The sequence below is a fragment of the Rhinolophus ferrumequinum genome, chromosome X (assembly GCF_004115265.2).
Source record: "Rhinolophus ferrumequinum isolate MPI-CBG mRhiFer1 chromosome X, mRhiFer1_v1.p, whole genome shotgun sequence".
NCBI classification, from domain to species: Eukaryota; Metazoa; Chordata; class Mammalia; order Chiroptera; family Rhinolophidae; genus Rhinolophus; species Rhinolophus ferrumequinum.
The window spans coordinates 114,477,695-114,495,556 of record NC_046284.1 but is presented as its reverse complement, the minus strand read 5'-3'; the positions used below and the strand labels follow the sequence as shown (position 1 = coordinate 114,495,556).

The following is a 17,862-nucleotide window of genomic DNA, read 5'->3' as shown; positions in this document are numbered from 1 at the left end:
CAGTGCCTGGAAGCTGGTCGATGTTTGATAAATTTCCTTCAAGTAAATGGAGGAGTCGCTGATTCACTTATATGAGTAGGACTTGTTGTCTACTGATCCAAGGTCAATCTATTTTCTGAACTTCCTGAGCTTTTCTAAAGTGAAATCACAACAATAATCTCTCTCAATCACAATAATGATAGTTATAGTAGTAGCAGCTAATATTAATTGAGCACTTACTATGTGCCAAACATTATGAAGTCTTAACATGGATAATTTTGTTTAACTTCACAAATTATTCCCACTTTACAGATGAGGAGCTTGAAGCTTAACACACCGAATAACTTGCCAAGGTAATAAATGAGGGAGCCAGGATTTCGGCAGAGCCCATATACTGCTTTATTAAGATATCCTGCCGGTAACTAATCCAAACCACTAGGCTGATGGTTATTGACTCCTAATGGGCAGTACTGATCTCCACTGAGAAGCTCTTCCCCCTGCAGAAGCCCTTTGGGTTTATGGAAGGAGCATGGCAACATTCTCGGTGCTGTAACCTGCCACTGAAAATTTCCATGACAACACAGTTGGAAGCTTTCTTCCTGGGCCCTGGCTCGGTGATAAGCGCACGCTTCTTTATTCCTTATGGACCCTGAAAAAACAAAATCTTCAATGGCAACGCCTGTTAGTAACTGGCTTCCTGTGATGTGCCTGGAACAGCTGGCTCTACAGAAGTCCTGAAGACACACACTTGTAATGTATTATGAGTTGTTGGCTAAAGGTCTAAGCTCAACTCTAACAGTATCTCCTCAATAAAGCCTCCCCCGGCACCCCATTAACTCAAAGTTATTTCCTTCCACTCTCGAATGCCTCAGTATTCTATCTGTAACTGCTTTACAGTTCATTTTTCCACTGAGGGCTTAAGAGGAAATTTGCTAAAAAACGTGGTAAGCATTCAGTAAAGAAGTGCAAATAACTGCATGAAAATGCCAGTTCATGTCATTTTCAGATCCAATGAGAAAAGACCCATTTTTCTGGAAAAGACCACTGATCTTTGAGAGTTAAGAATACAGCTGGCTCACAATTTAATTTCACCTGGTACAGGGAACGAGAGTGGCCTGGCAGACCTGCAGGTGTGCGTTCTGCTTCTTGTTTTCCCAGAGGTCAGTAGCTGAAGGTTGAAGGCACGAGTCCTGTGCCTATTTGTCCTCAGTCGTATCCCCGTTCAGAGGCTCACACAAGGACATCCTGTGTATCTGTGTGCATTTAATTCAGAGACCGACCCCATTTTATAGCAATCTTCACCTGTCATTCTAATGTAGTGGCAAAGATGAGAAAAATGGTCTGTGCGTCCCATCGAGATTCATAGGCATAGCATCCAAGGTTTGCAGCGCCTCTGCCGAGTGCTAGCAACACTCATGAAATACCTACCATAGGTGCTGAATCTTACATGAGAAGCCACAGGTACCTGTTTGAGCAGACTGGGCATAGGAACCGCAGTCGGCTGCTGTGTTCTCCTCTGGGGAGAGCAGGTGACTGGGCAGTGATTGAAGTGTCCAGCAGGGGGCTGGCATTCTCTGTCTATAAGGAACCCTGTTTCCTCTTCACAGCCTCAGTTCAGCAGAGCTGCTGTTTGCTAGTGAAGGCAGTGACGTCTAAAGCCTCCTGCCTATAGGATTTGAGGCTTGCTCAGTGCAGTTTTTTTCTACCCACTTTAAAACTCCAGGTTCTAAATATCAGGCAAGACAGGAAATGCCGTGTGAAAATTGCAAGCCAAAAGTTCTTAGTTAACTGCAGCCAGGGAGGGTCAGATTAAAATGGAGGTGAAAAGAGTTGATACAGAGTGGGTTTCATTCTAAGCCCCCCCTTTTTTTTTACTGAGTTTGTTGTTTTATTGGTTAACTTATTGAATTTAGAGATGGATTGCATTGGTCATGTGAAGACCAGAGGAGAAGCAGCATTTAAATAGTGACAGACAATTTTGAATGCCGTAGTGTATATATACTCAGAATATTTTTAGTAAAGAAGCTAGAGAGCCCACCAGAGATTTTATCCTCATCTTCACCCAACTGCAAAATCAAAAGTTAAGAAACAGCATCTAAGGGCACGATTTCGGGGCGAAAGAATCTAGAGGATGGCTCTGCATGACTGCTTGCTTCTGAACTTGGACCGTTTCGTCTCCAATCACACTCCATCGCACTGCAATGTCTCCAATCACAGTGTGGATCTCCCCCCGAGTGAGGACCGGTTCTACCCGGGGATCCTCTATGTCATCCCGGCAATCTATGGGGTCATCATCTTGATAGGCCTCATTGGCAACGTCACCCTCATCAAGGTCTTCTGTACCGTGAAGTCCATGCGCAACGTGCCAAACCTGTTCATCTCCAGTCTGGCTTTGGGCGACCTGCTCCTCCTGGTAACGTGTGCTCCCGTGGATGCCAGCCGCTACCTGGCCGACAGATGGCTGTTTGGCAGGACTGGCTGCAAGCTGATCCCCTTTATACAGCTTACCTCGGTGGGGGTGTCTGTCTTCACACTCACGGCTCTCTCGGCAGACAGGTAAGTACCGAAGGAAAGTTATATTCTCTCTGAGGGTGCCGGATGCCTCAGGAAATGAACTACCACATCGGGATAGACAAGCTGTTTGCACAAAGGCAAGTTTTGCTCAAACTCAGATTCCCTTCCAGGCATGTTTTTGTTCTGGGCATTACTTCTTCAGTTTGACATATTACTTCAAGAGAGAAAAGTGAATGGATGGCAGGGAAAAAGGGGGACAAGTGAGAAAAAACATCTCAGCATAAGATGGAGTTGCGTTTTCTGGAGACGAATGGATGTAGCATGGCTTTTTCTGAACTTGTCCCTCCCTGAAAAATTAATTGACCAGTGAGAGAGAAAAAAAAAAAAATCACAGCTAATAGAATTTAAACCCCAGGCAAATGTTTCTTAGAGGCAATTCAAAATCTTCAGAGAACAGAAAAGGACCACTGCATTTCTTCTTCAAAGTATTCTTTGAGAAATAACCGAGAGGGGAAAATAAGTGGCATTTCTTTCAAATTCATTTTCCTCAGCTTAACTTTTCTTACATCTGATTTTGTATTTGGCTCTCTCTAACTGAGCAGTTTATGTTCTAGTTTTTCTGAGTACCTCTTAAGTGAAATCGTGCATTATTGGATTTTTTGTCTTGAGAAAGCTCCATTCAAGGTTGATTTTTGAATTTAAATATCTTTGTTGATGTACTTCCATATGCAGTGCTTTTGAGGTTTTGGGGGTAGGGGAGGGTGTCAGTACAATGTTTTGTTCTGGGAAATATACATATTTGTCAACTGCATTTCCTGTGTGAACCTATTGCTTAAATTTCATATTTATTCATTCGTAAAAATCCATACTCACTCTTTGAATATTTATCAAGCGTCTATCTCATCAAAAGTTCCTGCTTGAATTAACCAGGCAGGAAATACCTTCCGGTTGTTCACACAGGTTGCTGAACGTGTCTTATGTACCTGTGAGCTCTAGGAACTGGATACAGTAATGAATATGCTCCAGACACATAGACCAGATGGTCAAACTAAGAAAAACTGGCACAATGAACCAGAGACTATACATTTTTATTTTAAAATCAACTCTACACTATGGTGTTAAAGATACCTAAGGATTTGAAAGTATACCAGGAAAGGCATAGAAGCAGCTCTTGAAAGTTTATACTCTGAAGAAAATATCCCACATTTTAATACATGTGGTGCTGGAGTCTCATTTTGTAGAGGAACAAACAGTCCCCAGGTGATCTGGCTTTGTCGAGTAATGAACAAATAAAGATAGTGTTATCAGTATTTGTAGACATGTGTTTATACTCAGCTGCCTGAAGTACACTGCTCAGCGCACAAGACATTTTCAAAGATTGAAAATGAGCAGCCCTGAAAGGAGGTTTGCATGTAACACCTGCTGGACAGGGTTTCTCAGTTCCTGCCTCTCATCTCCAGCCCGCTGTGATCCTGAACATTTGCCCACCAGGTTCTAATGACCACATGCAGTTTCGCATGTTGATTCAGGGCAGGCAAACTTTGGAGCTGACAGGAAGGTCTGGGGCTGTTTACCAACTGGCCAAGGGCACCTCAGGATGAGGGGAATTTTCTTGATGGGAAGATGAGATTTTGGTGTCCGGATTGATGAGTGCAATGGTACAGATGGTGTTTACTGTCTTCTTGGGGTGTGTGTGGGGGACGCAGAGAGGAAAGTGAGGGCATGGGGTGTAAAGGTGCAGCTGCACGGAACTCCTCTCTGGAGTTTCAAAGCAGACCAAATTCACCCTCAGCAGAAAGGTGCTTTCAGAAGCCGGGTTGCATGCTTTGGCAGCTCTAGTGTGTTCTCGGTGAGTTTCTAGTTACTGCGCATCTTTCCCAATTTCAGAAATTACTATCAGCTTCCACGTAACTAACTTTTTGTGTTTTGCTAAGGCTTAAAAAGGCTGATGGATCATCTGAATGACAGGTAGTGCATCTAACCAATTTCCACAAGAATAGGGATTGAGCTACTTAAATAATGTAAGACTGTACTTACCTGTTTATTTCATTTTAAAAAGCTCTTGGTGCCCTATAAAAACCTCATGAGATTGGCAGGCCAAATATATATATATATATGTATATATCTCCACACATACACACTATATATATTTTTTCTTAACCAGGTATAATCTACATATATACAGTAAACTGAACAAGTGTACAATTCAATATATTTTTTACACATGTCTATATAACAACATTGCCACCACCCAGATGGAGATATAGAACAATTCCAGCACCCCAGGAGTTTTTTTTTTATGTCCCTTTCCAATTAATACCCACCCCCACAGAGAAGCAATCACAATTCTGAGTTCAATTACCAGAGATTATTTCTGCCAGTTCTTTAATCTTATATAAGTGAAATCATACTTCTTATGCTTATCGTTGTGTTTACGATAATCATCCATCTTGATGCAAATGGCAATGGTTTGTTCTTTTTAATTGTTGTATAGTAGTCCATTGTATGAATATGCCTCAATTTATTTATCCATTCTAATACGAATGGATGTTGGGTAGTTTCCAATTTTGGGTTGATAATAACCCGCTCTTGATATTCCTATTCATGCCTTTTGGGGTACATAACTGTTTATTTCTCTTGGGTATGTGCATGGGAGTGGAATTGCTTGATCATAGGGGATATATATTTAGTAAATATTGTCAATGAGTTTTCCAAGCTGGTAGTCTGTAGCTGATAGATTCATAAAAGGGTGAACCAGAAGACCCTCCAAACTGTATGAGCATCACGATCATTGGGGAACTTGAAAAATATACAGATTCTTTGCTCCCATCCTAAATCTGCTGAATCAGCTTTTCTGAGAGACGAACAGGCGCGGCAATAATCATGCATCTCTACATTTTTCTAGAAAAGTTTATACTGCTACCACTGTGTCAAAGGGAAACTTCAAGACAGCTCCAGACACCAGAATTCTGGCTTTCACACGGCCAACCAATTGCAGATTTCCTTTCAAGTGCCTTCATATTGGTTCCCAGGCTCCCTCTCCTTCCATGCTTTCTTCCCTTTACATACACACTGATAGCCTTGGACACTGATGCATTCCTGGCTCTGCTTCCTTGCTTATGCTGTGTCCTGCCACTCTCCAGAATTCTTCTCCTTTTAAATTAGAAGACTTGACTCCCCATCCCATGTGATATATGGTTTGGAATGGGCATCAATAGCCCTGCATTCTAGGCTTTTCTCTGCCATTACTACCTAGAAGAGGGAGTCAGACCAAGTTGTTTAACTCTCTGGCCTTCACTGAATAATCTATAAAATAATATATAATAGTTGAACTTGATTATTTCAAAGGTCCATCCAAGTTTTAAAATCTTATGTTTTTGTTTTTAATCTGTTATCTTGCCTATCATTTGGAATTTGGCTCAAGTCTCCTCCTTAAAGCCCTAAGTTGGGCCATTCTAGCCCAAATTTCATAACCCTCTTCTAAACGTGGGGCTTATTATCTGAGACATGAATTATCTTGTGACATCTTTCATCTTGCTGTTTTGAAGTATTTCACTCATTTGTCTTTTTTTTTAGCCTCTCATATATTCATCGTTTCAACTTTTCAAATAGATTATTAAGAATGTTGAGGGCATAGATTTCTTATATATTCTTATGTCTTCCACAGTGCCTCACGTGGTTCCTTGTACCAAATGGATGATCAATAAATTTCGATTAATTAAAATTATGGTTAATTAATACATACTTTTCTCTCATTCTTATTATTCTTCCCCCCCTTTCTGGAGTTCACTGGAAAGCATACTCTTAAAAACGCATTATGCAGTCACCTGCTTCTTATCTGTTCCTCTTTATTAAGCTGTCATTATTTGGTAAATGAGAGGAAAGCTATTCTTTATGAATCAGTAAATAGATTCAGGAGATAAATAGATGGGTAGATAGATGGAAAGATAAGTCGATGGATGGGAGGATGGGTGGACCGATGGATGGATGGATGGATGGATGGATGGATGGATGGATGGATGAGTGAATGGGCAGATAGATGGACAGATGGTTCGATAGATAGGTGAATAGTTGGACGGATGGATATATTTTTTACATAATGATCTTTCCTACCAGATGCCCATCTATGTACTAAGTGCCTCAGTGTTATGTAAATGGAATTTAAGATGTGAATTGGACCCTCATCAGGAAAAGGGTAAGGAGAATATGTTTTCTTTTCCAGTAAATGTACAGTTTAAAGCTGGATTTAATGTTGACAGCATATAATGCCCAAGTTATAGTATGCCTACTTCAGTATTATTATGCAGTGTTATTTCTGCTAGAACGGAGCTGGCAGAATGAATCCTAAGGACAGATGGATACAGCAGTTCCTCTATAACATGGTCCTTCTTCGATTCCATAGAAAAGACTGTTCATAAGCCCCCCCCCCAAACTTGTGACTTGGAATGTATAAAGAAACAGGAAACTTACATTTATGCAAACTTCTTTAAGTACAGATTTTTAAAATCCATTGCCTGGAATTTGTGAGATAATGTAGTTTTCAGCCTTTCCTGACATCTAGAGCTGCATGGTCCAATATGGTAGCCACTAACCACATGTGATTATTTAAATTTAATTCAATTTAAATAAAACTAAAATCTCAGTTCTCTAGTCACACCAGCCACATGTCAAGTGCTCAGTAACCACATGTGGCTCTACTGGACTGTGCAGCTATAGAACATTCCCACCATTGCAGAAAATTCTATTGGACATTGCAGAAGAGAGTTTGGTCTATGCTTTGGGGCCCAAATCTCTTTCCTAACATCCACGTTAGCTGTTCTCTCTCATTGAGGATAATCAGGAATTCCTCAAATAGGCAAATGTCAAATGCCTCCCAGCTGCATGGGCTCTTCCTGTCCGTAAAATATCTTCTATTAGGAGATACGAAAAAATAAAGAGGAGAGAAACCAGGCAGCCCAATACAATCACCAGTCACAGGCTTCAGTAATTTAGACTCTCCGTTGGTGAGATTTTGAGACCTTGTAAAGAATGCATGTGGAGTTCACTTTCCGGGTCTGCATTACGAACTTCTTCCTGATCCTTCCATTCTCTTTTGCCAAGTCTCTTCCATCTGCCGGTCTATCTTTCTGTCTTCCTATCCCAAGACTCGTGAGATCAAACACTGTTCTAGCTAAACTCTTCTCATTGTCCCCCACATGTGCCACCTTACTTCTCCCTTCTCTGGCTTCATTTTCCTCTCCCTGGTGGCTGGGCTCTATTCCCTCTATCTATCCAAATCCTAGCAATCCTTCACGGCACACTTGGAGTCCCTTCTCCTCTCTGAAGCGTTTCCTGATATTTGTTTTCACTGACTTTTTCCCCCTTCCTAAGATGTTTTTGCCTGTTCATTAAATACCAAAGCTATCCTACCTTCTATTACTAGGTCTTTTTCTTATAGATGTGTTTTCTACATTCTTAATCATATGGGAAGCTCCATGGGGTCTCTGTCTTCCATGACGCAGAGGCCCACCTTACATCTAGTAGTGAGAGGACAATAAATACAGCTTTGTTGATGTTCGAGCAATGACAAAATGATAAACTCCAGCAGCTTCACATAGAAGTCACCTTAAAGTTCAACTCTTGTAAATGGTGTTCACAGATTGAATTTTCAATGTGGTGGAGGTGGCGGGGGGGGGGGGCGGGGGGGGAGGTCACCCACACTTCCAACAAGCAATTCTCTGAAAACCAGCTGGGTATCTGAGAATTCAACTCAATTCTGACACTATCTGTGCAGAGAGCGTGCATCAGATTCCACAGGTAGAGGGCTCAGTCCCTGCAGTATCCCACCCTACTCCGATTTCAGACATGAGTCAGGTTGTTGCCTGGACTTCTGACCAACTGGCTATAAATTCAAAGGTTCCCATAGCCCCCTCTCCTGGGGTTCAAATAATTTGCTAGAGTGGCTCACAGAACTAGAGAAGCATTTTACTTACTTAACTAGATTATCAGTTTATAATAAAAAAAAAATACATAACTCAGGAACGGCCAGATAGAAGAGTTGCATAGCATAAGATGTGAGGAAAGAGCGTGGAGTTTTCATGCCCTGGCCAGGCACACCACTCTCCCCAAATCTCCATGTGTTTATCAACTCTGAAGCTCTCTGAACTCTCTCCTTTTGAGTTTTTATGGAGGCTTCATTACATAGTCATGATTGATTAAATCATTGGTCATTGGTAATAGATTCAACCCCCAGGCCCTCTCCTCTTCCTGCAGGTGGGGTAGGGGTCGGTGGGGGTAGGACTGAAAGTTTCAACCTTTCAATCACATGGTGACCAGTCTCCTAGTGACCAGCCCCCACCCTTCAACACTTTCCAAAAGTCACCTCATTAACATAACAAAAGACACCATCACCCTCAACTCTTAGGAAATTCCAAGCATTTGGGGAGCTGTGAGCCAGGAGGAACTATAGGTGAAAACCAAATATAATATATATGAGAAATATATTTCGGTCATCTGAATGACCAAATACATGTTTCTTATAAATCACAATATTACACCTTGTTTGACACAGAGACCAAAAGACGTGATGGAATTTGGCCTTGTCACAACAAATTCAGAGTAACGTCAGACTAGAACCCTCTCTCCTCATTCCAAGTCCCAATTCCTTCAGGGGAACCGAAAACTTTTCTTCAGAAACCATCAAAACTCAGGATCTGATTCCATTTCCCTTCTCTGGCCAGTGGGAGCTACTGATCTCAAGCCCTACTGTTCTTAGGGAAGATACTCTGAGTGACTCCAAGGTGTCCCCACCTTAAGGGGACCACCTCAGTGATTTTAAAGGCTCCTCTACTATTCTAGAGGCCCTGCTGCACTGATTCCAAGGAGATTGGCCTTTTCCCATGAGAAGACAATTTCTTGTCCCTCTGTTGGAGGAGTTCACATGAATCACCAGTCATAATTTCTCTATGGTATGATTTTTCTAAAGCATATGCTCCCTTTCTGGAAGGAAACTCAACTTGGGTCTCCCCACAGTGATGGATCTGTCACAGCTGCTGGCAGACTCTGGGAGTGCTCAGAGGGCAGGTGCAATAGAAGTGGAGTTTCCCAGAAAGGCTCTTTTAATTGGAACCTTTTCAATTATGCTGTGGAGAGAATGGCAGCAAAGAACTTCGACCTTGTCCCTCACGCATTATCTTTTACAGCGTTAGACTTTTATATTATTAATTATCATTTCTGATAACTTAATATGCATGGAAGGAAGAAAAAAAAGCACAAAACTTGATCATGAAACATAGAGCATAGGCTGAAAGGACTCCCTGCTGCGGTTTTTTGAACTGTGCTTGTCAGTAACATCCTTTGAAAATAGACTAAATTTGAATTTTTGCACTATGTGGGAGTTGCATAAGTTCTCTTAATGAAAACATGTTTTGCAGAATGAAAGAAAAAAATTTCTTCATTCCTTCTTTTTCTACCTCCCAATAATAGAACAAGGTATATATATATATATCTTTTTTATTACTGTCATCTTTGAGATGGTGGTGATTAGTATCTGATATTTACCTTGCTACTTTAAATGATTTGATTTTCTTCAAAAACTGTAAGAGGCTGTTGGTTCATTTTTGATATTAAAGGTCACCTTCTGTCGGACGTCTTGATTGCCCCTCAGTCTAAAAGAATGACCAACACTATTCTGTCATCCAATTTCTTTTTTTAGGTTGATTGAAGTATAATTTACATTCAGTAAACTTTTAGGTGTACATTTCTATGAATGTTGACAAACTTATGAAGTCAGAAAACCACCACCACCACCACAATCAATATACAGAACATTTTCATTATCCCCCGAATTCTCACAGACTTTTTCGTTATCCCCAAAATTCTCTCATGTCCTTTTTTTTTCTATCCCCTTCCTTTACCCCCAGCTCTTGGGAACCACTGATCTTTTCCAGAAGATCATATGAGTGACATCATGCAGTATTGGTTATTTGAGTTTGACTTCTTTCAACTCATGCTGCTGCATGTATCAGTAGTTCATTTTACTTTTTATTACTGAGTAGTATTCTATTGCATGGCTATATCACAGTTTGTTTATCGATTCTTCAGTTAATGGGCATTAGGGTTGTTTTCAGTTTGGGGTGATTACAAATAAAGCTGTCATAAATATTCACAAACAATTTTTTTTTTAATTAAAATTTTGGGGGTGACAATGGTTAGTAAAGTTACATAGATTTCAGGTGCACAATTCTGTATTACATCATCTATAAATCCCATTGTGTGTTCACCACCCAGAGTCAGTTCTCTTTCCATCACCATATATTTGATCCCTTTTACCTCATCGGCAAACAATTTTTTATGGATGTATGTCTTTATTTCTCTTAGGTAAATAAATATCATCCAGTATTATTTTCTTGAGAATTATTTTGTTCATTTTTTTTGTTTCCTATCTGTTTTCCACCACTAGAATATAAACTCCCCCAAAATGGGAGGCTGTCTCATTCATTAGCAGATTCTCTGGCACTAGAACAGTCACTAACCTGTGGTAGGTGCTTGGTAAGTATTCTTTGAATACATGAATGGATAGATACATGAAGGAAGGAATAAAGGAATGAATGAATTTTGGTAGATCCTACTGAGTGAACCTGGAATACTGGAATCTGTAAATCATGTTTATTTTCTTTGATTCTGTTCCATGTTCCTACGTTAGGAACAGTGGTTCCAACCCTAAATGACAAGACCTTATCCAGGTTTCATGGGGACTGTTTGAAGGTGCTTTTTAAGAAAAAAACAAATAAAATTATGAATACAAAATTAGGTAGAGAAGTGAATGTTTTAAAATATTTAGAAATTATATATTAGATTTAGAAATCAGAATAAGTTACAAATTCAGTAAGTTGATAAATTCCAAAAACATCAAAAAATCCAGAAAAATAACAAAATTTGTTAATTAACTGCCTGACATACATCTATCATACTTATTTTCTTAAGCATTTTGGTTTTATCCTCATTAGTTTCCTCTGAAAATAACAATGGTTTGCTGATATCCTTTTCTATGGAGAAATTAGAAAGATAAGTCAATCTTCTAGTACGGTTGATGAAAATTGGCTTATTATTAGAAAGGTGAAGGGATTAGGAAGTACAAATTAGTAGTTACAAAATAGTCATGGGGATGTGAAATACAGTATGGGGAATATAGTCACTAATATTGTAAAAACTACATATAGTGTCAGATGGGTACTAGACTTTTGGGGCGGATCACTTCATAAATTAAATAAAAGCCTAAACAAACAAACAAACAAATAAAATTGGCTTATTACTAATGAGAGGTTAGAAAAGTTTCTTTCAGTTTCATAATTCATTGTTAGTAATGTCATATAAATGTTTAGGATAATTATCAAATATTTAGGATTACTTGATAAAGCCACTATCAAGTTTCTTTCTTATATGGGCTATAAAATTTCACAGCATTTCAAGTTTTCTTGTGCCTTGAGTAATCTTAAACTCTCGTTTAATTGTTGACGCTTATTAACTTATTGGTCATGGGTGTCTTCACATTTTGAGTTTTAAGTTATCTTTATCAGCGTTGGTATTTGTGGTATGAATAACACAAGTGACTTCACACAAATGTATTTGCTATTTGTAATTTGGCTACAAGTTTCTGCCCTGTAAATACAGACACTGTGATAAACTCGATTTTGCTCCTACATTTAAATCTGTCATCTTATGACTTGTTGCTCTCACCTGTTTCTTAATCTTTTTCCCTCCCCTTTTGCGTCCTTTTAAATTAATTAAATAATTTTATTCTATCCCTCCCCTATCCATGAGTTTGTTAATTATACTACAAGCTCTTGTTAGTATTCTTTTAGGGGCTACCCTAGAGTTTACAACAATGTCTCCTTGACTTTTTGCAATTTGCTATAAATTAGAACTTTCCCACTTCCCGACAATGCAAGGATAATAGGACACTTTAACTTCATTTTAATTCCCTCCTGCCTTTTTTGGGGGAGGGAAGGCAATATTGTTATTCTATATTTCAAATCTCTATGTATTTTAAAACCTACAAGACATTATGTTTACTGTTTTTTACATACTTTACATTTACTCACATATTTACCTTTAAATTTAGATTTATTCCTGTATTTACCTTCTCTGTTGCTCTCCATTCCTTTCTGCATCTCTGTGGCTTTATCTGAGATCATTTTATTTCTGCCCAAAGAATGCCCCTCAGTATTTCATTCAGTGTACGTCTTAATGGTGATACATTTTCTGTTTTTGTTTAAAAATGTCTTTGTTTCATGTAATTTGGGGGAGGATATTTTCACTGAGCATAGAATTCTAGGCTGGCATTCTTATCTATCACACTTTGAAGTTACCATTTATTGTCTTCTGACTTCCACTGTGAAGTCAGATGCCAGTTTTATTGTTGCTCCTTTAAAATTAATTGAGTTTTATCTCTTTGGCTGATTTTAAGATTTTTCTCTTTACCTTCGGCTTTCAGCAACATAGCTATGATGCACTTAGGTGTGGTTTTCTTTGTATTTTTCCAGCTTGAAATTCATAACTTTTCTTAAATCTTGAAGATTTTAGCCAGTTTTGGAAAGTTCTCAACCATTACAGTTTCAAATGTTGCTTCTGTCCCATTCTCTTTTTCGTCTCCTTCTTTATTCTGTCTACATATAAATAGAATGGCTACAGGTTAACTTTAAGCTTTTCTAGTATTTCCCCCCGTGTGGTTGTTTTTGCTTTTATTGAGGCAGGAGATTTCATACTAGGGTCAGGTTTCTGTTACTGAGAACTATTTTAAGCACAAATTCATTTCACTACTCACTGTGTCCCATGAAGTTTCTTTTCCCTTTTCTGTATTTTCCATTTTGTTCTCACTGTACTTCAATCTGGACATTTTCAGCTCACTAATCCTCTCTTCATCTATGTCTAGTCTGCTTTTGAAGCTTCCATTTAATTCATTTCAGTTATAGTATATTGCAAGTCCAGAATTCCTATTTGATTCCATCCTGTCATCTAATTTCTTGAATTAGTCTCAATATATTGTAAAATCCCTCTCTGGTAAATCTAACATGTGGAACCTCTATAAGTCTGTTTCTGTTATATATTTTCTTCTTCTGTTTTATGGTCATTTTGTTTTGTCTGGTAGATGAGGCAAGTTTTGTTTGACTACCTGATTTTGTATATGAAGAATTGCAAATAATTTGAGGCTCTGGATGGTATTATCTTCCAGAAAAGATGAATTTTTGCTTCTTGCAGGTAGTTGGGAGGTGGCCATATATCTGACCCAATCAGGGATAGAGCAGATTGGAGACTCGGCTTGGGTCTTTGTGCGAATGAGTCTATTTCCGGTTCGCCCCTACTACTAGGGTATACCACTTTGGGCATGTCAACAGAAAGTCTGGGGTGTTTATCTGGATTCCTCTCCTTGGTGGACCCTGACCTTCATTTATTGTCCCTGTTCATCCTAAAATTGCTGGAAGCTCTGCGCAGCTCTTGGGTTCTCTGCTGCTGCTTGATATTTGGAAAATGCCTTAAGGGGAAGGTGATGCTGAATAACAGCTTCACCTCTTTGCACTTGCCTTCTCTCCAGGATTTTGGCCCGTCAAGTCCTTACTGCCTTGGTATTTCTGATGTTTTCAAAGAAATTTTCTAGCTTTTCATTTCAGGAGAGTTGGTCAGCAACGAGCTAGTCTGCCATTGTCAGAAGTGGAAAATCCTATACCACCTCTCTTACTGACCTGAGATGCTGCCTTCAAAGCTATGTACATAACAGCCCCTCTAAAGAGCAGTACAGACCTACCTAATCAGAGCCTCAAATTATCTCAACAATTTAGGTTCAGAGAAGTGAGTTCTGCTTCACCTCAAAGCGAGTAAGTCAGAAATCTCAGCCACAGCCTGCAGCAGTGGACACTGCCAAGTATTGTAGGTATATCAAAGCATCTGGGATTTTTCAACTAGGCCAGGACTCGTAGCCCCAGTAACCAGGAGCTGGAGCCAACATTTAGTCATGCAGTGATTGATAATAGCTGAAATTTCACGGGAAGGAAAGAGCCAAAATGTTCCTAAGGTACCTTTCTTTAAACTTCACTTCTTTATTACTTTTTCTTTTTTTGTATTGTACTCAGACCAATTGACCGATGGTGATAGCTAAAGGTTACATAGGAAAGAAATGAGAGTGGGGGGGATGCGAAATGCAGCACATAAAGAAATTTATTCCCAGTATCAGAAGAATTTATTGTGACAATATGTCCACGTGACTCATTTATTTCTTTATGCTGTCTACATATAAATAAAATAACTACAGGTCAACTTTAAGCTTTTCAAGGTTTCTTTTTTCCCTTTGGTGGTGGTTGTTTTTATTGTCAAGCAGTTTCATACCAGGGCCAGGCGTCTGTTATGAGAAATACTTTAAACACGATATAAAATTATGTAGAAATAAAATTACAGTAGTTTCTCCATGAGAACATATGGGAAATGTTTATTTCTTTTTTAAAAACAAATAGTGTCCAAACAGATTTTTAAGAATTTCATTATTATCTTTTCTTGTTCCCTTCCACTTTTAGTGATTGGAAGCATCACAGAAGATCAGGAAAATCAGAATTCGACATTCCTTTTCTTTCCTAGATTGTCAACAGAGGTGAAATTGAAGGTTAAAATGATGGCTTAAGGAATACATGTGCTGCAGGATGAAGATTAGTGTAATAAATATTTAGTTTTAAGCATTCTTTACATGTTCTTTAAAAAGATCTGAGAATCTGAAGTACTCGAGTCAAATATAACTGAGGTGGGGATCCAGCAACCTAGGCTCTGGTCTTGGTTCTCAGCTGGCCAGCTGTGGCACCTGTATAGGGACCAGTATCCTCTTCTGTAAGTTAAGAAAATGGGGCGTGATGACTTCTAAGGTTTATATTCCATAGTTCTGTATAAAACAGTTTTGTTATCAAACACCTGCTCATATGTCTGTACCACGCTGACAGCTCTTTATATACTGACCTAGCATCATCCATCCTAAGCATGCTCAGAAAGGGGAATACACATATGTAAGTATCATTCTGTTGTTCTTTAAGAGCTTCATCTGGGTATATCTTGCTTCCCCAACCAGATTTTAAATCCTTAATGGCCAGGGATTTTTATATCCATACCGCCAAGCAGAGCCTGAGATACTAAGTTAGTTCTTAAATGTGCTGATAAATTAACTAAGGATCCTGAGCAATCAGTGTTTAATACTACAAGTCCAACGGCAGAGGTCAGTGGCCTAGTGTCTTTGTTATCACAAATTAAGAAACCTAACAGGCAGTGCTCTGTGAAGTGGAAGATGGTCTTTCCTCCATTTATTCATTCATTCATTCATTCATTCATTCATTCATTCTCATTGGTTTTTGTTTTTTCGCCATGGTTGAAAATTCTTCTCCGTTTAAAGAAGGAACCAACAGCATTGGAGTGGACAGGCAGAGAATGGTTGGGGAAAAGTCAAAAGAAGCATAATATTTTGCAACATGTGAAAATTACATGAAATTTCAGTGTGCATAAATAAGGCATTCCTGGAACATAGCCACACCCATTTGCTAACAAAATGTCCATGGCTGCTTTTGTGCTATAATAGAGACATTAGATGTTTTCGCACATTCAGTGCACACAGGCCAGGGGATGGTAAACTTTTTCTTTAAAGGGCCATATAGTAAATATTTTCGGCTTTGTCAGCCATATGGTCTCTGTTGCAACCACTTATCTCTGCCATTATAGCACAAAAGCATCCAAAAGTATTTGGCTAGGAGGTAGGAGGGTGACAGGGGAGGAATGGGTTATGTTGAGCATCTTGAGCCCATTTCTTTATCTGAAAGTAAGACAGTACAGGCCAAACTGGGTGCACAGTTCTAGATTTTCAGTTTTAATGATATATTTATTCAATAAATAAAATAGGTATAAAATGAACAAGACATAGACCTGACTCAAGAAACTGAAACTCATAGTGCTGTGACCCAGGGTGCATGAACCTTTTTAATTTCCAGAATGGAATGAGAGAAAATGTCACTGAGTGTCCAGGGCTTATGCTTCTTTCGATCTCTCTTGTACCAAGTACAGAGCCATGTAAAAGAAGGTGTTTAAGATATGCTTTTGATGGTTAGATGTGCTAGTTTTGGAGGAGGGGGTGCTTTGCTCCATTTAGGCGTGCTGTGTTGTCTGGAGCTAATCCTAGGAAGAATCTTTGAAAGGAGGGACGTGGCCCTCTAGTGACCACCGGGGCTCCTTGGAGCTGGATGGACATGGTGCCCAGAGAGGCCGGCTGGCATCCGCAGAGAGCTGCCTGCTGACTAGAGGGGTCGTGGGCATCTATGTGAGATGGAAATGCTTAGGCTATAGATCCTGAAAAAAGATACAAAATTGTATGCTCTCAATTCTGCACAAAAGACAGAGGAAAATTGAAAGGAAACATATCAAAATATCACATGTAAGACATACGGATGATTTTCTTCTTTTTTTGTTTTTAGGATTCTCTGCTGTCTAAATTTTTACAATGAGCTGTTAGCACTTTTATACTAAATTTTTTCACTGAACAAAGTTATTCAAAGTGACTAACTGCCTTTCGACTACCTTCCTTGCGGATGTCTTTGCTGACTAAAAGCAAACTTTTTCAATTGGTTCTTAAGATACCCCCAATTTGCGTGGTGAGAAACTTACAACTATTTCTTCTTTCTCCCTCCCGCCCTCCTTCCCTCCCTCCCTCTTTCTCTCCTTCCCTTCTTTCCTCTCTTAATTTTATTCTGGTAAAATATACCTAACATACAAGTTATCATTTTAATCATTTTTAAGTTTAAAGTTCAGTGGCATTAATTACATTCACATTGTTGTGCAATTATCGTCCAGCATCCGTCTCCAAAATATTATTTATCTTCCCAATTTTGAAACTCGTACCCATTAAATAATAACTTTCTCTCTTTCTTTCTTTATTTTCTCTTTTGTTCTTTCTTTTATTTATTAATTTTTGGAGGTGACATTTAGTAGAGCACTAGTCTTAGTAAGGATAAATTCAAAAGCGTTGAATTTGAAGAGATGTCTGAGTTTGAGCCCTGGTTCTTCTAATTGTCAACTGTGTGAGTTTGGGTAAATCACTCTACCAGCTTCAGTTTTCTGATCTGTAAAATGGGAATGCCGGTGTTTACCTTTAACATATTACAAGACCATTGTAATTTGTCTAATGACGAAATGAAATAATGTGTCACATTTTTTATGAAATGCTAGAATTACTAGTCAAGAGAGGAGTGTACCATTAGTATGATTGTTTTTTACATTCATAAGGGATCCGAGAGGATATCATCCAACTCTCGACCATTTGACATTCTAGTGGACAGTCACGTCTTTTCAGGAAATGCACTAATACCCTTTTAT

General features: G+C 39.0%; 1 protein-coding gene across 1 annotated transcript in view; it reads left to right on the top strand.

Annotated features, from left to right (window-relative positions):
* Nucleotides 1-1,730: 1,730 nt before the first annotated feature.
* The window catches only part of GRPR (gastrin releasing peptide receptor), a 34,539-nt gene continuing 18,407 nt past the window's right edge, over nt 1,731-17,862 (top strand). Inside the window, exon 1 of the mRNA XM_033114827.1 lies at nt 1,731-2,535. Within this exon, the coding sequence (XP_032970718.1) occupies nt 2,111-2,535 (425 nt within the window). The 5' untranslated portion in view covers nt 1,731-2,110. The remainder of the gene's footprint in view (nt 2,536-17,862) is intronic.